Source organism: Suricata suricatta, chromosome 12, assembly GCF_006229205.1.
Source record: "Suricata suricatta isolate VVHF042 chromosome 12, meerkat_22Aug2017_6uvM2_HiC, whole genome shotgun sequence".
In the NCBI taxonomy this organism is placed as follows: domain Eukaryota; kingdom Metazoa; phylum Chordata; class Mammalia; order Carnivora; family Herpestidae; genus Suricata; species Suricata suricatta.
The window spans coordinates 58,519,238-58,537,895 of record NC_043711.1 but is presented as its reverse complement, the minus strand read 5'-3'; the positions used below and the strand labels follow the sequence as shown (position 1 = coordinate 58,537,895).

General features: G+C 41.5%; 1 protein-coding gene and 1 pseudogene across 1 annotated transcript in view; one reads left to right on the top strand and one right to left on the bottom strand.

Moving 5' to 3' along the window:
- Nucleotides 1–18,658, bottom strand: part of APMAP (adipocyte plasma membrane associated protein) — a 43,020-nt gene that overhangs the window by 10,474 nt on the left and 13,888 nt on the right. The window contains exons 3-5 of the mRNA XM_029918192.1: nucleotides 15,270–15,385; nucleotides 8,460–8,552; nucleotides 5,909–6,025 (exon numbers count right to left, since the gene is read on the bottom strand). Coding sequence (XP_029774052.1) covers nucleotides 5,909–6,025; nucleotides 8,460–8,552; nucleotides 15,270–15,385 — 326 coding nt within the window. The remainder of the gene's footprint in view (nucleotides 1–5,908; nucleotides 6,026–8,459; nucleotides 8,553–15,269; nucleotides 15,386–18,658) is intronic.
- On the top strand, nucleotides 8,966–9,061 carry LOC115275574 (annotated as a pseudogene).

Genomic DNA, 18,658 nt, shown 5'->3' with positions numbered 1-18,658 from the left:
AATGACATTTTCACAATGTTTATTCTTCCAATCCATGAGCACGGAATGTTTTTCCATTTGTGTCTTCTTCAATTTCCTTCATAAGTCTTCTATGGTTTTCAGCATACAGGTCTTTTACATCTTTGGTTAGGTTTATTCCTAGGTATTTTATGGTTTTTCGTGCAATTGCGAATGGGATCAGGTTCTTGCTTTCTCTTTCTGTTGCTTCATTTTTAGTATATAAGAATGCAACTGATTTCTGTACATTGACTTTGTATCCTGCAACATTACTGAATTCATTGATCAGTTCTAGAAGGCTTCTGGTGGAGTCGATCAGGTTTTCCATGTAGAGTATCATGTCTGTGAAAAGGGAATTTGAAGACTTCTTTGCCGATTCGGATGCCTTTAATTTCCTTTTGTTGTCTGATTGCTGATGCTAGGACTTCCAACACTATGTTAAACAACAAGGGTGAGAATGGACATCCCTGTCGTGTTCCTGATTTCAGGGGGAAAGCTCTTAGTTTTTCCTCATTGAGGATAACATTGGCTGTGGGCTTTTCGTAAATGGCTTTTATGATGTTTAAGTAAGTTCCTTCTATCCCAACTTTCTCGAGAGTCTTTATTAAGAAAAGATGTTGTATTTTGTCAAATGCTTTTTCAGCATCTATCGACAGGATCATATGATTTTCTTTTGTTTTTTTGATGTGGTGTATCACATTAATGGATTTGCGAATGTTGAACCAGCCTCGTAACCCAGGAATAAATCCCACTTGATCATAATGGATAATACTTTTTATGTGCTGTTGAATTCGATTTGCTAGTATCTTGTTGAGTATTTTTGCCTCTGTATTCATTAAGGATATTGGCCTGTAATTCTCTTTTTTCGTTGGGTCTCTGCCTGGCTTAGGAATAAAAGTGATATGTGCCTCGTAGAATGAGTCCGGTAGTCTTCCTTCCATTTCTATTCTTTGGAATAGCTTGAGAAGGATCGGCGTTAACTCTGCTTTAAACGTCTGATAGAATTCCGCTGGGAATCCATCTGGCCTTGGGCTTTTATTTGTTGGGAAATTTTTGATAACTAATTCGATTTCTTCACTAGTTATGGGTCTGTTCAGATTTTCTATCTCTTCCCGTTTGAATCTTGGTAGCGCATATGTGTTTAGAAATTTGTCCATTTCTTCTAGATTGTCCAGTTTGTTGGCATATAATTTTTCATAGTAATCTCTGATGATTGCTTGTATTTCTGAGGGATCTGTTGTAATAGATCCATTTTCCTTCATGATTTTGTCTATTTGCATGTTTTCTCTTTTCTTTCTGAGGAGCCTAGCTAGAGGTTTATCAATTTCGTTTATTTTTTTCAAAAAACCAACTCTTGGTTTCATTGATCTGTTCAATTGTTTTTGTGGATTCTATCTTGTTTAATTCTGCTCTGATCTCTATTATTTCTTTTCTTTTGTTGGGTTTGGGGTGTTCTTGCTGCTCCCTTTCTAGTTTCCTTAAGTGCTCTGTTAGGTTTGAGTTTGTGCTTTCTCTGATTTGTTGAGGTAGGCCTGTATTGCAATGAACTTTCCTCTTAAGACTGCCTTTGCTGCATCCCAGAGAGTTTGAATTGCTGTATTCTCATTTTCATTCATCTCCCTATATTTTTTAATTTCCTCTCTAATTGTCTGATTGGCCCAATCATCCTTTAGTAGGGTAGTTTTTAACCTCCACATTTTTGGAGGTTTTCCAGACTTCTTCCTGTGGTTGATTTCGAGTTTCATAGCATTGTGATCTGAAAGTGTGCATGGTATGATCTCAATTATTTTATATTTATGGAGGACTGTTTTATGACCCAGTGTGTGATCAATCTTGGAGAATGTGCCATGTGCACTTGAGAAGAGAGTGAATTCCCTAGCGTCAGGATGCAGAATTCTAAATATATCTATCAATTCCATCTGCTCCAGTGTGCCATTCAGGTCTATTGTTTCTTTAGTGATTTTTTTGTCTGGCTGACCTATCCATTGTTGTAAGTGGGGTATTAAAGTCCCCTGCAATTAGCACATTCTTATCAATAGGATTGCTTTTGTTTGTGGTTGTTTTATGTATCTAAAAGCTCCTAAATTTGGCGCATAAATGTTTATAATTGTTAGCTCTTCTTCATGTAGAGTCCCTGTAATTATTATATAGTGTCCTTCTTTATCTTTTGTTACTGTCTTTATTTTAAAGTCCAGTTTGTCCGATATAAGTATAGCTACTCCAGCTTTCTTTTGGCTTCCAGTCGCATGGTAGATATTTCTCCATTCCCTTACTTTCAATCTGAAGGTGTCTTCAGGTCTAAGGTGAGTCTCTTTTAGGCAGCAAAGAGATGGGTTTTGGTTTTTGATCCATTCTGCTACCCTGTGTCATTTGACTGGAGCATTCAGGCCATTGACATTCAGTGTTATTATTGAAAAATATGGGTTTAGATTCATTGTGTTCCCTGTAGAGTGCATGTTTGTAGTGATGTCTCTGGTACCTTTATTCCTTGCTATGTTTCCCTCACAGAGTCCCTCTTAAGATTTCTTGTAGGGCTGGTTTGGTGGTGATGACTTCTCTCAACTTTTGTTTATTTGGGAAAACCTTTATCTCTCCTTCTATTTTGAATGACAGGCTCGCTGAATAAAGAATTCATGGCTACATATTCTTTCTGTTCATCACATTGAAGATTTCCTGCCATTCCTTTCTGGCCTGCCAAGTTTCAGTAGGTAAGTCTGTAACCACTCTGAAAGGTTTTCTTTGTATATCAAGGCCCTTTTCTCCCTAGCTGCTTTCAGAAGTCTCTCTTGTCTTTATATTTTGCCAGTTTCACTATGCTATGTCGTGCTGAAGGTCGGTTTATGTTACATCTTAGGGGAGTTTGGTATGTCTCCTGAATTTCAGTGTCTTTCTCTTTCCCCAGATTGGGGAAATTTTCATGTATAATTTGGTCTAGCATGCCTTGAAGCACTCTGTCTTTGTCTTCCTCTTCAGGAACTCCTATGATACGGACATTGTTCCATTTGATTGTATCACTCAGGTCTCTGATTCTCCTTTTGTGCTCCTGAATCATTTTCTCTCTTTTTCTCAGCCTCCTCTTTTGCTGTAACTGTGTCTTCTAATTCACTTATTCTCCTCTCTGAGTCTTCAATACGTGCATTGGCAGCCTCCAACTTATTATTCATCACATTTAGAGCCTTTTCTAACTTGTCAGAGCTATTTTGAAGGACCCTAGTCTTTGTATCAATATCTTCTCTTATAGCTTCCATGTTTTTTTCAAGCCCAGCAATTAATTTTACGACAATTGTTCTAAATTCTTGTTGAGTTATGTTGCTTGTGTCTGTTTTGAGCAGTTCTGTAGCTGTGATTTCTTCCTGGAGTTTCTTTGGAGAAGAGTTCTTTCGTTTCGTCATTTTGGCTACCTTTCTGTCTCTTGTCAGTTTTAAAAGCTCGTTCTGCACTGTGTGATTATTAGTATTCCTCTATAGAAGGAAGCTCTTGGGGTGTCTAGGGTCTGTCGTTTCAGGAGATTTTTTTTTTTTAAATGGTGTTTCTCGGTTTCTCTTGTGCCTCTGATTAATTTATTTCCCTACTCAGCAATATTTGGGGTTTTCCACTATGTGTGCTTTGGGTTGTTTCTTGAGGTAGCCCTGAAAAGGAAAACAGACAGACAAACACACAGAGAACACAAGCACGCAAATGTACTGATAAAGAAGCAAACCTAAGGGGGAAAGAAAAAAAGGAACAGGAAAGAAAAGAGAGGAGAAAAAAAAAGAAGAGGAAAAAACAAAAGGGGAAAGAAAAAAAAAGCAGTCGGGGATTTGGGGGATCTCGACAGTCAGAGATAAAGGACAGTCTGAGAGCTTAAAACCTGCAGTGGGGGTTGGGGGAGATAAGGATGGATTAAAGGAAAACTATCTGGATGGTCAGAGTTGATCAGCACAGCACTGCCTTAATTGTTGGTCTTTCCCAGGTTCCAGGGGGAAAGGGAGAAAGGAAGGAAATAGGAAGATAGTAAAGAGAAGACAGGGGATAGCTAAAAATTAAAAATATTAAGAAAAAAAACCACTTAATGGTAATAAGCAAAAGCACAGCAGCTCTCCAGAGCGGATTGGCATGGCTTGCTGTAGGTGGGTCGGGTCCCCAGGGCTCCTCTCTGAGGCCCCGCCTTGGTGGATGCGAAGAGAAGAATGGTGAAGGGCACCCCAAGTCCCCCTCAGACCATGCGTTCTAGCTACTCTCTGGAGTCCAACCTTCTTGTGCCTCGGGCGGATCTAATTGTTTCTGTTTTCTAAGTTCTGCCCGGTTAAGTCCTTGCCCGCACACTCAATATTGCCACCACAGTTAATATCGCCTGCAGGTGGGCAGCTTTCTGTTCGGGATCGAATAGGGGGTTTGTGAAGTCAGAGTTCTCCCCTGGCTCCAACTGAAGTTGGTGAGCTGCCTGGTCCGACTGAACATCCCCGCTGAAGGGACAGATATCTCCCTCAGCGCTCAGTGACCCTCAGTCCCGGGCTGAATCTCTCCTCTGCAGGGATTGCGCTGTGAGTGATTCAATCTCTACTTCTCTTCCCCTGGTCTCTCTCCTGCCTTGCCCGGCGGTACCGTGGGCGGCTGTGAAGGTCAGTGCACCTCTGGATATCCAGCGTCCCGCATGAGTGGCTGTCGGGGGATCTGTGCTTCCAGTCTCTCGGCTGCCCTGCCCGGCTAGGAGCGGTGCGCCTAGGGACATGCAGGTTTCAGGGGGCCCAGCGCCAAGCCTCTGGGCGCTCAGCGCTTTGTCTCCGGAGCCAGCGCTCCCTCCCCTAAAGTCTCCAGTCCCCATTCGTACTCACTCAGGCAACCATGAGGCTGCTGTCGATAAGGGGTCTGTTCGCACACCTCCGTTTTTGGAGATCAGAGAGCTGTGGCTTTTTAATTCTTCTCAGTTTGATAACTGTGGGTGGACAGAGGTAATGGGGCTCCTTACTTCTCCGCCATCTTGCCACTCCCCCAAACTGACTTTTAAAAACCTATTATGATTCTTAGGGGTGCCTGGGTGGCTTAGCTGCTTGAGCATCCAACTTCATCTTAGGTCATAATCTCACAGTTTGTGAGGTTAAGCCCCGTGTTGAGCTCACTGCTATCAGCACAGAGCCTGCTTTGGATCCTCTATCCTCCTTGCTCTCTGCCCCTCTCTCCTGTTTCTCTCCCTCTCTTTTTCTCTTTCTCTTTCTCCCTCCCCCACTCAAAAGAAAAAAAAAGGATAGAAAAGAAATAAAAGTCTATTATGAGTCTTAGACAAAAGGCTGCTTTCTTTTCATTTGCTTGTTTGCTTGAGAGAAGTACAAAATGTTCCATTCATCTGGTTTTAAGAAATAGTGATGGTGGTAAACTTAAAAACAGGAAAACAACCATTTATGGAATGATAAGCTCTCTCTTTGTATAACCTCATTTAAACCCTCACATGATCCCACAAGGTAGGCATTATCATTAGCCCTGTTTCATGGATGGGTAAGCTTCACAGAGAGGCTGAGCACCTGCATATCACACATCCAGCAAACAGGCCTCAGGTACTATCCATGATAACAAATTCCTCCATCGTACAAACTCCTCTGCTGAAGCACAGAGAAAAACAGGAAGAGGAGGCGGACAAACAAATGAAAAGACAGACACAGAAAACAAACAGGAAGACAAGACAGAGAGAGACACAAAAATAAAGGAGTTCTAACTTTTTGAGGATAAGACCTTGCGGCTAAAACACAAATAGGAAATTAGGGTACACAACAAATATATGATAAATGTAGGCATTACTTGCAGTACTATTCAATGAATAAGAAAATATTACAAAGTTTCCAGTAGTTTTAGTGAACAAAACCCATTAAATCCATTTAAATTAAATCCATGTTTAAAACATCTGAAATTATCACAGAAAGAAGACGTTGTTACATACGTTTCCATGGATTTACTTCAAATAGTCCCTTATACGCATCAGCCACAAAAAGGGTTCCATTGGGTCCTGCCCGGATGCCCAGGGGCCTCCCACAAGTAGGCTCATCATCTCGGGTTTCTAAGGAAACAAATGGTAGGAATCAGTGGCTGGTCCCAGATTCTACCTGTGTCTCCAAGCATCTCATTCATCCCCTCCGAAATATACATCAAGCTGTTCAGAACAAGAAAGACCACGGCTTTAAAGACAGACCCATCCCCTAGTGTTCCAGACCTCGCAGAAGTTATGACAACTGTCTGGTGTCCAGCCAGCCAGAGGGACCAACTGATAACATGGAACTGAACATATGAACAACTGGTACCAAAGAATCACATTCATATCAGCATCCTAAGACTTGGACAGTTAACTCAAGGACATCATCAGGACCCAGGCCCCAACTCTAGAATCCCCCCAGAACCTCGAGAATTGTGAGTTTAATCCCAATAGCCTGACAGGAACACTGTGCCCGTCTATGGCACTATCAGTTGTCCCTCTAGCTGGCTTAAAGGGAGAGCTGCTATTTTATTCCTCAGATTAATACCTATTATACCTTTTTTAAACCTGAGGCAATGTATATTTATTATAGTGGTATTCACTGCAGAGTTCCTTATGCAGGGGCACTTACTGCAAGGATTCTCACTGCAGGAGTGCTTATATAACATGCTTACTGCAGGGTGCTCTCTGCAGGGCTGCTTACTGCAGGATGTTTACTGCAGGATGCTCACTGCAAGGTCCTTACGGCAGGGTTGTTTTCTGTAGGGTGTTTACTATAGGGTGCTCTCTGCAGGATTGTTTACTGCAGGATTGTTTACTGGAGGGTGATTAGTACAGGGTGCTTCTGCAGGGTGCTTACTGTATTCAGGTTTGCTTACTGCAGGGTGCTTTCTGTGGAGTGCTTAGTGCAGGGCTCTTACTGTAGGGTGCTTTCTGTGGAGTGCTTAATGCAGGGTTGCTTAGTGCAGGATGCTTAGTGTAGGGTGCTTAGTGCAGGGTGTTTTCTGCTGGGTTGCTCACTGCAGGGTGCTTTCTACAGGGTTGCTTATTGAAGGATGCCTTCTGGGGGGTGCTTACTCCAGGGTGCTTATTATAAGAATCCTTACTTCAGGACACTCACTTACTGCAGGATCACTTACTGTCAAAATACAGAGTGGAAAAGGCAGGTTAAAAAACTTGAGGTAGGGGCGCCTGGATGGCTCAGTTGGTTAAGCATCCAGCTTCGGCTCAGGTCACGATCTCACAGTTTGTGGGTTCGAGCCCTGCGTCAGGCTCTGTGCTGACAGCTAACTCAGAGCCTGGAGCCTGCTTCAGATTCTGTATCTCCCTCTCTCTCTGACCCTTCCCTGCTCACGCTATCTCTCTCTGTCTCTCAAAAAAAAAAAAAAAAAAAAGCTTAAAAAAAATAAACTGGATGTAGAGTATGATTCCATCACAAAACCAGAGTATCCATGAACAAAAAGATATCTGAAAAGCTATTCACTAGAATGTTAACAGTTATATCTGTGAAGACTCTGAGGTGATTTTTACTTCCTTCTTTGTACCTTTGTGTACACAATGTTTTCCTTCCTTCTTTGTACCTTTGTGTACACATTGTTTTCACAATGAAAATGCATCATTTTTATAAAAACATTCTACCTATTAAAAAATAATAACTAGGGGCACCTGGGTGGCTCAGTGGGTTAAGCATCCAACTTCGGCTCAGGTCAGGATCTCGCAGTTTGTGGGTTCAAGTCCCATGTCGGGCTCTCTGCTGACAGCTCAGAGCCTGGATAGCTGCTCCGGATGTTGTGTTTCCCTTTCCTTCTTCCCCTCCCCCATTCACACTCTGCTCATTCTCTGGGCAGACACCAGTTAGTGAAAACACCCGTGAGGATTTTCTACTCTCAAAAGAGCAAAGACTCTCAGGCTGATGCTCAACACTCAGGTGGATGTGTTCATGTCTGCCTCTAGTCAGTGCCTGCTGCTCTCTCAAAAATAAACATTAAAAAAAAAACAATAACTAATAAAAAATCTGTGCACTACCAGTTTTTAATGATGAGATTCTTCTGTTCTCATTTCCCAAAACCTGAGTGACTTTCAGGGTGTTTTCATGCTGAACAACAGTGCTGAAATTCCTGGGAAGCTAATGTAGGAATGACATTTAAGTCTCTAAGTAACAACAGAGCCAACTGCCCTTCCATAGCAGCACTGTGGCAATGGCTATAATCTTCTCCAAAGTTACCTCAAGGGTGAACACAGGCCATTATGAAATGGCAGGGGGTGGGACCCATGAGGTAACTGGCAGGTGCCAGGGCCACTGCCTCAAAGAGTGACAATCAGGTACCATGAGGTCCAGGGATCATACAGCAAATGAAGAGCTGGTGATAATGCGCAGGTCAGGCTCAATCTGCCAGGTGGTTAGGGGCTCTTTTTTCTCCAAGAGTGAACCTGACTTCTAGGGAGAATTAGTTCCACACAGCCATTCAGCACTTTTCTCAGTAACAAGAGACATATATCCAGGGGGTGGTCATTGACTTACTGCATGGGCCTGAACCAAACTGAGCAATGGTCTCTACTTCACCATTTTCAAGTTTTAGGATCCGGCCATCTGCTGTACCAGTAAACATCACATCTGTTTAAAAAAATAAAAAGGAATAAGAGAGTTACTAGATTAGCCTAAGAACTATTGTAGCCATCTACAACAGAGGTGGCTTGTTTGTATTTTTCATCTCTCAAGAGAAAATGGCAGTTCTGAAGATGAAGAAGTGTTGTCTGAGTCCTTAAGTCCTTAAAGCAAACAGTGACAAAACAATGTGGGCTTGACACTGGAGCAAGAGTGAAGTCAGCAGACACCAGTCAATGGGGGAAAAAAATGTGAGGATTTTCTACCCTCAAATGAGCAAGGACTCTCCAGCTGATGCTCAGCACTCAGGGGTATGTGTTCATGTCTGCCTCCAGTCAGTGTCTGCCTCTGATGCAGATTATATCCAACTGAAGGGGAAAAACTGCTAGAAAATCCCCTGTGATAAAACTAAAGCACACTGAGTGCTCACTTTATCAGCACATATACAATTAGAACAATGCAGAGATTAGCCTGGCCCCTGTGCAAGGATGATATTCAAATAAACACTCTGTAGTTTTTAAACACAGACAGGCAAACTCTAGGGCAACCACTAAAGCAATTCTTTATAAAAAGTATAATTGGGGCGCCTGGGTGGCTCAGTTGGTTAAGCGGCTGAGTGGCTGACTTCAGCTCAGGTCATGATCTCATGGTTCGTGGGTTCGAGCCCTGCGTCGGGCTCTGAGCTGACAGCTCAGAGCCTGGAGCCTGCTTCAGATTCTGTGTCTCCCTCTGTCTCTGCCCCTCCCCTACTCATGCTCTGTTTCTCTCTGTCTCAATAATAAGTAAACATTAAAACTTTTAAAAAAGTATAATTGATATACTAAGCAAGAAGATAAAATGGAATCATAAAATGGTCAGTAAAACTGTAAAAGTAGGGGCACCTGGGTGGCTCAATCAGTTAAGTGTCCGACTTCAGCTCAGGTCATGATCTCACGGTTCGTGGGTTCAAGCCCCGTATCGGGCTCTGGGCAGACTGCTAGCTCAGAGCATGGAGCCTGTCTTCAGATCCTGTGACTCCTCTCTCTGACCCTCCCCTGCTCATGCTGTCTCTCTCTCTCTCTCTCAAAAATAAAAAAATTTAAAAACACATTAAAAAAACTGTAAAAGTAGCTATACTTGTGGTGAATATAGCATAATGTATAAAATTATCAAATCACTAAGTTGTACACCTGAAACTAATGTAACACTCTGTGTCACCTATACTAAGACAAACAAAAAAATATCAAAGGCAGAAAGAAGGTAAAGAAAAAAATAGTAACAAAAAACAAAGGAACAAATAGAAAACAGTAACAATTATGGTAAATATTAATCCAACTGTATCAATTATCACTTTAAACATCAGTGGTCTAAATATACCAATTAAAAATACAAAGACTCTCAGAAGAAATAAAAAAACAAGACCCAAATACATGTTGCCCACAGGAAACCCACTTCACATATAAAGATACACCAAGAAGATATACAAAGTCAAATGTTGACAGAGCCAACTTCAGAGAAAAAAATATTCTTAGAGATAAAGAATACATATAATAAAGGGTCAATCTTCTAAGAAGAAATAACAAGCTTTAATGTGTACATGCCTAATAACAAGTCATCAAAATCCATGCCATAAAAACACCTTAATAAATTTATAAGAATATAAATCATACTCTCAGACTCTCAAATCTACTCTCAGACCACAACAGAATTAATATCCAAATCAATACAGAAAGACGGCTGGAAAATCCTAAAAATACTTGAAGATTAAACACACTTCTAAATAACACAGAGGTCAAAAAAGAACTCTCAAGAGTCAGTGAAAAATATTTTGAACCAAATGAAAATGAAAATACAACTTATCAAATTCTGTGGATGCAGTGAAAGTAGTGCTTAGGAAGACATTTATACCATTGAATTCATATATTAGGAAAGAAGAAAGAACTAAAATCAATTACTTATGCTTCCATTTTAGGAAACTAGAAAAGGAAAAGAAGAGCAAAGTAAACCCACAGTAAGCACAGAAAAAAGAATAAATAAAAATTAGAGGAGACTGATATTAATATGAAATTGAAAACAGGAAATCAAAAAAGAAATCAACAAAACCAAAAGGCGGTTCATTGAAAAGATCAATAAATGACAATCCTCTAGCCAGGCTAAGAAAAAAGAGAGAAGTTACAAATTACCAACATCAGAAATGAAAAAGGGAATATCCTGATAGACTCCAGACATAAAAGGATAATAAAGGAATATCATGGGGTGCCTGGGTGGCTCAGTCAGTTAAGCATCCGACTGGCTCAGGTCATGATCTCATGGTTCGTGAGTTCAAGCCCCACATTGAGCTCCGTTTTGACAGCTCAGAGCCTGGAGCCAGGTTCAGATTCTGTGTCTCCCTCTCTCTTTCTCTGCCCCTTCCCCGCTCATGCTCTGTCTCTGTCTCTCTCTCTCTCTCTCTCTCTCAAGAATAAATAAATATTTAAAAATTTTTTAAAAAGGAATATCCTAACAACTCTATGCTCACAAATTTGGTAATCTAGATAAAATAAACCAATTCCTTGGGGCGCCTGGGTGGCTCAGTCGGTTAAGCCTCCGACTTTGGCTCAAGTCAGATCTCACACTTGTGGGTTCAAGCCCCGCATCAGGCTCTGTGCTGACAGCTAGCTCAGAGCCTGGAGCCTGCTTCCGGTTCTGTGTCTCCTTCTCTCTCTGCCCTTCCCCCTCTCATGCTCTGTCTCTCTCTGTAGCAAAAATAAACATTAAAAAAAAAAGTTAAAAAAAAACCCAATTCCTTGAAAAACACAATCAGTCAAAATTCACACAAGAAGAAATAGACCATTTGAATAGGCCTATATCTATTGAAGCAAAGAATCAATAACTAATAACCTTCCAAAACAGAAAGCACAAGGCTCTCACCAATCAATTCTTCCAAACATTTATAAAGAAGAAATAATACCAGTTCTCTACCATCTCTTTCTCTACCATCTCTTCCAGAAAATAAAAGCATGGGGAATACTTCCTAACTCATTCTATCAAGCCAGCATTATCGAATGACAAAACCAGTCATTACCAAAAACTACAAACCAAGATCTCTCATGAACACAAATGCAAAAACCTCAACAAAACATTAACAAATCAAATCCAGCAATATATGAAAAGAATCACACACGCCAATCAAGTGGGATTTATCCCAGGTATGAAAGGCTAGTTCAGCATTTGAAAATCAATTAAGTAATCCATAATACCAACAGGTTAAAGAAAAATCACATGATCATACTGACATATGCAGAAAAGCATTGGACAAAACCCAAAACCCATTCATGATAAAAACTTTCAGTAAATTAGGAATAGAAGGGCATTTCAACTTGATAAAGAACATATACAAAAAACCCTACAGCTAACTTCCTAATTATTGGTGACAAACCTGTAAGCTTTCCCACTAAGATTAAGGAACAAAGCAAGAATGTCCCCTTCCCCAACAACTCCTTCACAATTTTGTACCAGAAGTCCTAGCTAATGCAAAAAGAGACAGAAATAAAAGGTATACTGAGAAAGAAGAAATAAATCCATCTTTATTCACAGATGATATGATTGTCTATGTAGAGAATCCCAAAGAATCAACAAACTCATAAAACTAATAAGTGATAATAGCAAGGTTTCAGGATTCAAGTATAATATTCAAAAGTCAATTACTTTCCTATACACCAGCAATGAACAAGTGGAATTTAAAATTAAAAATAGAATAACATTTACATTGGCACCCAAAAGAATAAAATATTTAGGTCTCAACATAGCAAAATATGTACAAGATCTATATGAGGGAAAAACTACAAAACTCTGATGAAAGAAATAGAAAAACTAAATACATGGAAAGATTCAGTTCTTCCCAACTTGATTTCAGATTCAAAGCAATCCCAATCAAAATCCCAGCAAGTTATTTGTGGATATCCTAAAACTTATTCTATGGAGAAGCAAAAGATCCAGAATGGTCAACACAATATTGAAGAACAACATCGGAGGACTGACAGACACTACCTTAGGACTTACTATAATGCTACAGTAACCAAGACTTTGTGGTAATGGCAAAAAGAATCAGACAAATAGTCTGAGGTAACACAACAGAATTAAGAAATACACTCACATAAATACAGTCAACTGATCCTTCACAATACAATCTTACATAATATACTGCAGTACAATGGAGCAAAGATCGTACTTCCTAAAAGTGGTGCTAACTCATCAGAACATCCACATGTAAAAAATAAATCTAGACAATGACATTACACCCTTCACAACAGTAAAGTCAAAATGGATCACAGACCTGAATGTAAAATATAAAAGTATAAAACTTCTAGAGGATCACATAGGAGAAAATTTACGGGACTTTGGGTGTGATTATATTTTAGATACAACAGAAAAGACACAATCAATGAAAAAATAACTAGTAATTTGGACTTCGTTAAAACTAAAAATTTCTGCTCTGTGAAAGACACTGTCAAGGGATTTAGTAAACAAGCCACAGACTGGGAGAAAATATTGCAAAATATACATTTGATAAAGAACTGTTCTCCAAAATATATAAAGAACTCTTAAAATCAACAATAAGAAAATAAATAACCCAATTTTTAAAATGGCCAAAAGTCTTAAATACCTCACCAGAGAAGGTATGCAAATGGAATCAGTGTATAAAAAGATGCTCAACATTTTATGTCCTTTTGGAAACTGCAAATTAAAACAATGAAATACTACCACACACCTATTAGAATGGCCAAAAATCTAAAATCCAAATACTGGTGAAGATATAGAGCAACAGGGACTCTCATTTACTGCTGATCATCAGAATGCAAAATGGTACAGCCTTTTTGGAGGACAGTTTGACTATTTCTTATAAAACTAAACATATTTTTACCATCCAGCAACTGTGTTCCATGGTACCTACCCAAATGAGTTGGCAACATGAGTCCACATAAAAACCTGCACATGGATGCTTACAGCACCCTTATTCATAATTGACAAAATTTGGAAGCAACCAAGATGTCCTTCAGTAGGTAAATAGATAAATTCTGGTATTTTCACAAATGGAGTATTACTCAGCAATAAAAAAGAATGAGCCATGAAAAGACATGGAGTAACCTTAAATGCATATTACTAAGTGAAACAAGCCAATTTGAAAAGGCTACGTGCTATATGATTCCAATTATATGACATTCTGGAAGCCAAAAATCTAGAAAGTAAAAAGGTACCTGAGGCTGTAGGGTGGGGAAGGATGAAAAGGTAGAGCACAGAGGAATTCTGAGGATTTCTAGGGGAGTCAAACTACTCTGTATGATATTATAATGATGGATTCACGTCATCATACATTTGTCCAAAGCTACAGAATGTACAACACCAAGTAGTAAGCCTAAGGTAAACTATGGACTCCAGGTCATAATGATGGGTCAGTGCTGGTTCATGAACTGTAACACATGAGCCACTCTGGTGCAGGATGTTGGTAATGAAGGAGGCTGTATATATGTGGGGGTGGGGTAGGGGAATATGGTAAATCTCTGTACCCTCAATTTTGCTACGAATCTAAAATGCTGTAAAAAAATAAAATCTATTTAGAGAAATAAACCATGTTAATTGGTGATTACTCTCCTCTGGCACTGTCCTGAGGCTAGTTCCTCCCTCCACTGCCAGCAAGGTGCCAGCCAATCCCCAGGGACAACTTGCAAATTAAGCTGGAAGCAGGGGCTCCCTGGGGCCCTCCCTATGGTTACAGCTGTAGGTAGGTAACAGGACCCCACTGTGCCTAACCAGAAATGTCACAGGGAGAATAACCAAGTAAAGCCCTGGAAAAGAAAAAAGATGAGTCCTGGAGGCAAGGTGCAATGAGGGTTCAGCCGGAGACAAAAAGGAGGGAATAAGAAAGCCATTCACTTTGAAAGATAACAATAAAGATCACTGTTAACTCCCTGAAACTCCAGTTTTAAATCTCAATATTTGGTTTTTCACCAAAAAAACACAAAATTTGTGAAATATATTAATAAACATCAATGTCTTTTAAAAAGATACATGAGGTTCTATCATGAACTGCCTATCCCTCTCACAACAATTTTGACTATCAGCAAAACAAACCAACACCAGATTTGGGTCCCACATCCAGCAGCACATAGGATGCACGAGTCCACCACGGATTCACGGAAACACACCATCCTTTGGAAGTTCTTCAACTTCTCATTAACTGTGTCTTTTGATTCCTGAGCTTAATCTTCATTTTAAAGGCAGAAGGTGTCCTGTGGCTAGAGACTCAAGAATCAGAACCAGAGCCACGTCTAGTTCTTAGCACACAGTTAAATTACCCTTAAACATACCCACCAAGGTCAGCTTCAAACAAAAACAAACATAACAGTGGAAATACAGAGAATCATTTGTACTCTCTTCAAAAATAAAATCTGTGTAAAGACAAACTGACTTTACCTAACTTTGACAAATGAGCTAATCATCAAGGTTGCAATCTTTCCTTTTTCTCTTTAATTTGATGGGCCTGACACCTTGAGCAGAATAAAGTGCTCCACAGACATGAACTCAAAAACCACACAGCACTGAAATGGCCTGTAACTCAGAAAGCTGAGGGGTGTCTGCTCGACAAGCGCAGTGCATCTGCAGCTGAGGAGGATGTCTGGGACCCCCTACCCAGGAGCAGGTGCATTGCAGCTCCTCTGGCAGAACCCCCCTCAGAAAGCCTTGAAATTCCAGGGGTTTACTACTTACCCCCAATATTTGCTATGGACTCTGGCCCAATAAGTTGATTTTCAAATAGCCTTTCCGCCTGTCGTAACTTCGTATTTGGTTGCAGAACACCAAGCAAGAGAGGGGGTTCTTTGAAGCTGTAAAATAATGCAATTATAGGGATTTGTCTATAAGAAATACATGAAGAAAGTGATTACTGATGACCTTCATGAATAACTCCCCGTTTTTTGATAAAGAGGGCACGTTGCAATAACAACCTTAGTTGCCAGAAATATGAAGGTCAGGGGGGAAAAACATCCTAGGATATCAGAAAAGATCACAGTACAAAAAAATTAAAATATGATTATGGCTAATGCAAGAACTTTGGTAATCACCTGAGAGTACCTGAGGCCTCCACCTATACAAGCTCCTGTCCCAGACCAGTGCCCCGAGGCAGGTTAGACCTCCTCACTCCTCTGATTCACACACCCTGGCATTTATTTTTCCAGTAGCTGCTGCCCAGTCTACCCAGTTATTAAAATCCAACTAAGGCGGAGGGGAGTGGTGCTGACATTTCACAGCTGATAGACGTGCTTCCTGCTTCAAGAAGACATAAAAAATAAGTGGAGATCAGCCTGGGGCTGGCACCACCAGCCCATACTCCAGCAGAGGTGCACTCTGCCTTCTACCTGTCCCTCTTAGGGCCCAGCCTGACTTCCAGTGGGCTCTAGACCCCTCCCCAGAGAGCAAACTCAGATCCAGAGATCTTCCCCATCTACACACAAATACACCTGCTTCTCCCAAGTCATCAAATCCTGCTGGTGACACCTTCAGAAAACAGACATGGTTTAAAGTCCTTCTCTCCATGTCCTCTATTACCACCCTGGTCCAGGCCACCATCTTCTCACCCTCACTTCCCCCCTTGCTCCCTACAGTGTATCCTCAACCCAGCAGCCCCATGCACCTTGAAATACACCCAGATCACAGCACTTGGCTCTCACAGCCCTGGAACAGCCCCATCTCACCCAGAGTTTATAGCCTTCAAGGGCACCCTTCCCAGTACCCTCTGCCCAGTTACCTCTCTCAGCTCCTCCCCCCTTGTTCCTGCTAGCCTGCCCTGCTAGTTCCTGACCATAATAGGCACCTCCCACCTTAAATCCTTGGCACCAGCTCCTCTGTGCTCCACCCTCACCTCTCAGTGAGGCCTGCTCTTACCACCTAATATTCCATACCTTCCCCAAAAGCCCAGCCCCTACCTACCCAACTCTATTTTTTCCATAGTATTTATCAACTTCTCACTTCTCAGTTACATTTATTGTCAGTCTATCCCCACTAGAACACATGGCCCATGAGATGAAAGATTTGTTTTTCACTGTTGTATCTCAAGAACCTGGCATACAGAAGGCTCCTAGTGAACACTATGGGAGGGAGAAGTGGGGGAAGGAAGGATGGAGCAGAGAGGGAAAATATCTCCCAATTCCTTCCCTACTTTGCCCTCAAGCGGGGCAGTTTCCTAGCCAGCCCACCAGAGTGCAAGAACCAAGAGGGAGGGGTGGCTGAGGTTGTAGAATGATAGAGAAGCTTCCCTACCTTGCCCAACCTCTTTTTTTTCTTGGCAGAGCACATCACTTCCTACTGCCTCCTCTGAGTCAGGTGTGTACTTAGGACACTGCACAATTTCCTCTGAATTAAACTCCCTCCCCACCCCACACCTTTACTCTACCCTGCCTCCCAATTATGGCTTTCTACCTGCTTTAAAAAAAACACTCTTGGAAAAGAGCAGGGCTGCAACCTGCATACTTTGATGAGAAGAGCCTAGACTACAGAGATGGACGTGGCTGTGTTCAAATTCTGACCTTGGGAAGGTCAGCCTTCTTACAGTGTGCATAAAGACTGAACAAGCACATACAGCCAGGGATAGAGGACAGCATAGCTGATACTCAGCAACCACCTACTACCTAGTCATTGGACCTTGCCTAATTCCCTACACAAAGGAAGTCCTCAAGAAATATTTGTAGCATCAACCTAATCAGTATATTGTGCACTATCCTGCCAACAAGAAGTCTAAGTATTATCTCAACAGAGAGACACAAAGAAAACTTAAATGAAAAAATGTAAAGGATGGGCAAGAAAGGGCTCCCACTCCTGCAGCCTGAGCAGAAGCATCCAGGAATAGCTCCAGGAAGCCCAAATCAGTGCTCTATGGCCAGCCAGGCCACATGGCACCTTGTTAAAGCCCGTTAACTTGTAAACTCTTATTAATTCCCTATTAATTCCTACTAAGTCCTGCTAACTCATATTAAGTCCCAATAACTCCATGTGTCAAATGTATCCTGAAAGAGCTGACCAACATCCTCCAGAAATCAGGATGTCATACATGCCATGTCTATGATGGTCCTCTAATCGGCAAAACAAGGAAGAAAAGAAGGTCACCTTGCATGGCAGGTGTTTGACAAAGCCCTGCAACCTTCCTGGTGACTGCTGTTTAGAACTGAAACCAACTGTATATAATCCAGTCTGGGAGGGGTCTTGCATCCTCTTCATTTTTCTCTGTGATTTCTCAGAGATTGCTAAGTATGGTGTAAGGTCTCACAGGAGGTCACGTAAACCAGAGGCAGATTCTCTGAGGCACTTCCATCAGCTAACCCTCCTACCTGGCCAGCTGGCCTAGCCCCATTCCCTGCCATGCCCACACTCGGCTCATGGAGATAACAGAAGCCGAGCAGAAGATGGAAGCCCTACTTTTCCATCATCATCAATACTGCAACCCCTTACTTGCTCCAGACAGTGGGTTTCCCCCTTCCTTGCTCTTCTCACTCTGTACAGAATTTGAAAGATGTCTTTTTTTGCTGTTGTCACTAGCGTTTTCCTCCAAACCTCAACTAATTTCTGTTCTTACACCTTTGCCAGTCTTCTGCTTTTGTTCTGCATTTTGAAGCCACTCCAATGTTTGAGCAAGTCTGAGCATGGGAGAGATTCCTGTCAGCCACTCTGGTTTCACTGGGTTTCTCTTCCCTTCCCTCCTTATCAGGCTCTTCTACTCTGTCTGCAGACAGAACTTGCTTTATACAACTTCAAATCCTTAGTGGGCCATGTTCCCTTTCAGTTTCTGGTCAGGAGCCCACACCTATCTTTGCCTTGAATTTCTTTGCCCTTTCCAAACATAAATTCACCTCTACTAAGATCAAAGGCCTCTAGTCACCGAAGCTCCATCTTTCCCTGGTCTTTCCACTCTCCTGCTCTTCTCCAAGGCTAGCTCCCAGTCCAGGTTTGGATCCCCTGCTGTGGACATGGTTCATACTCCCACCTTAGCCAACTAGATCACCTAGAAAGCCCAAGGTCAGTTTCTATTTGGGGTAGGCTGAGCCACATCCTTCTGCATGTTGAGAGGGGTTAGCAAGAGAGAGCTATCTTCCCCCACTATGTGTCCT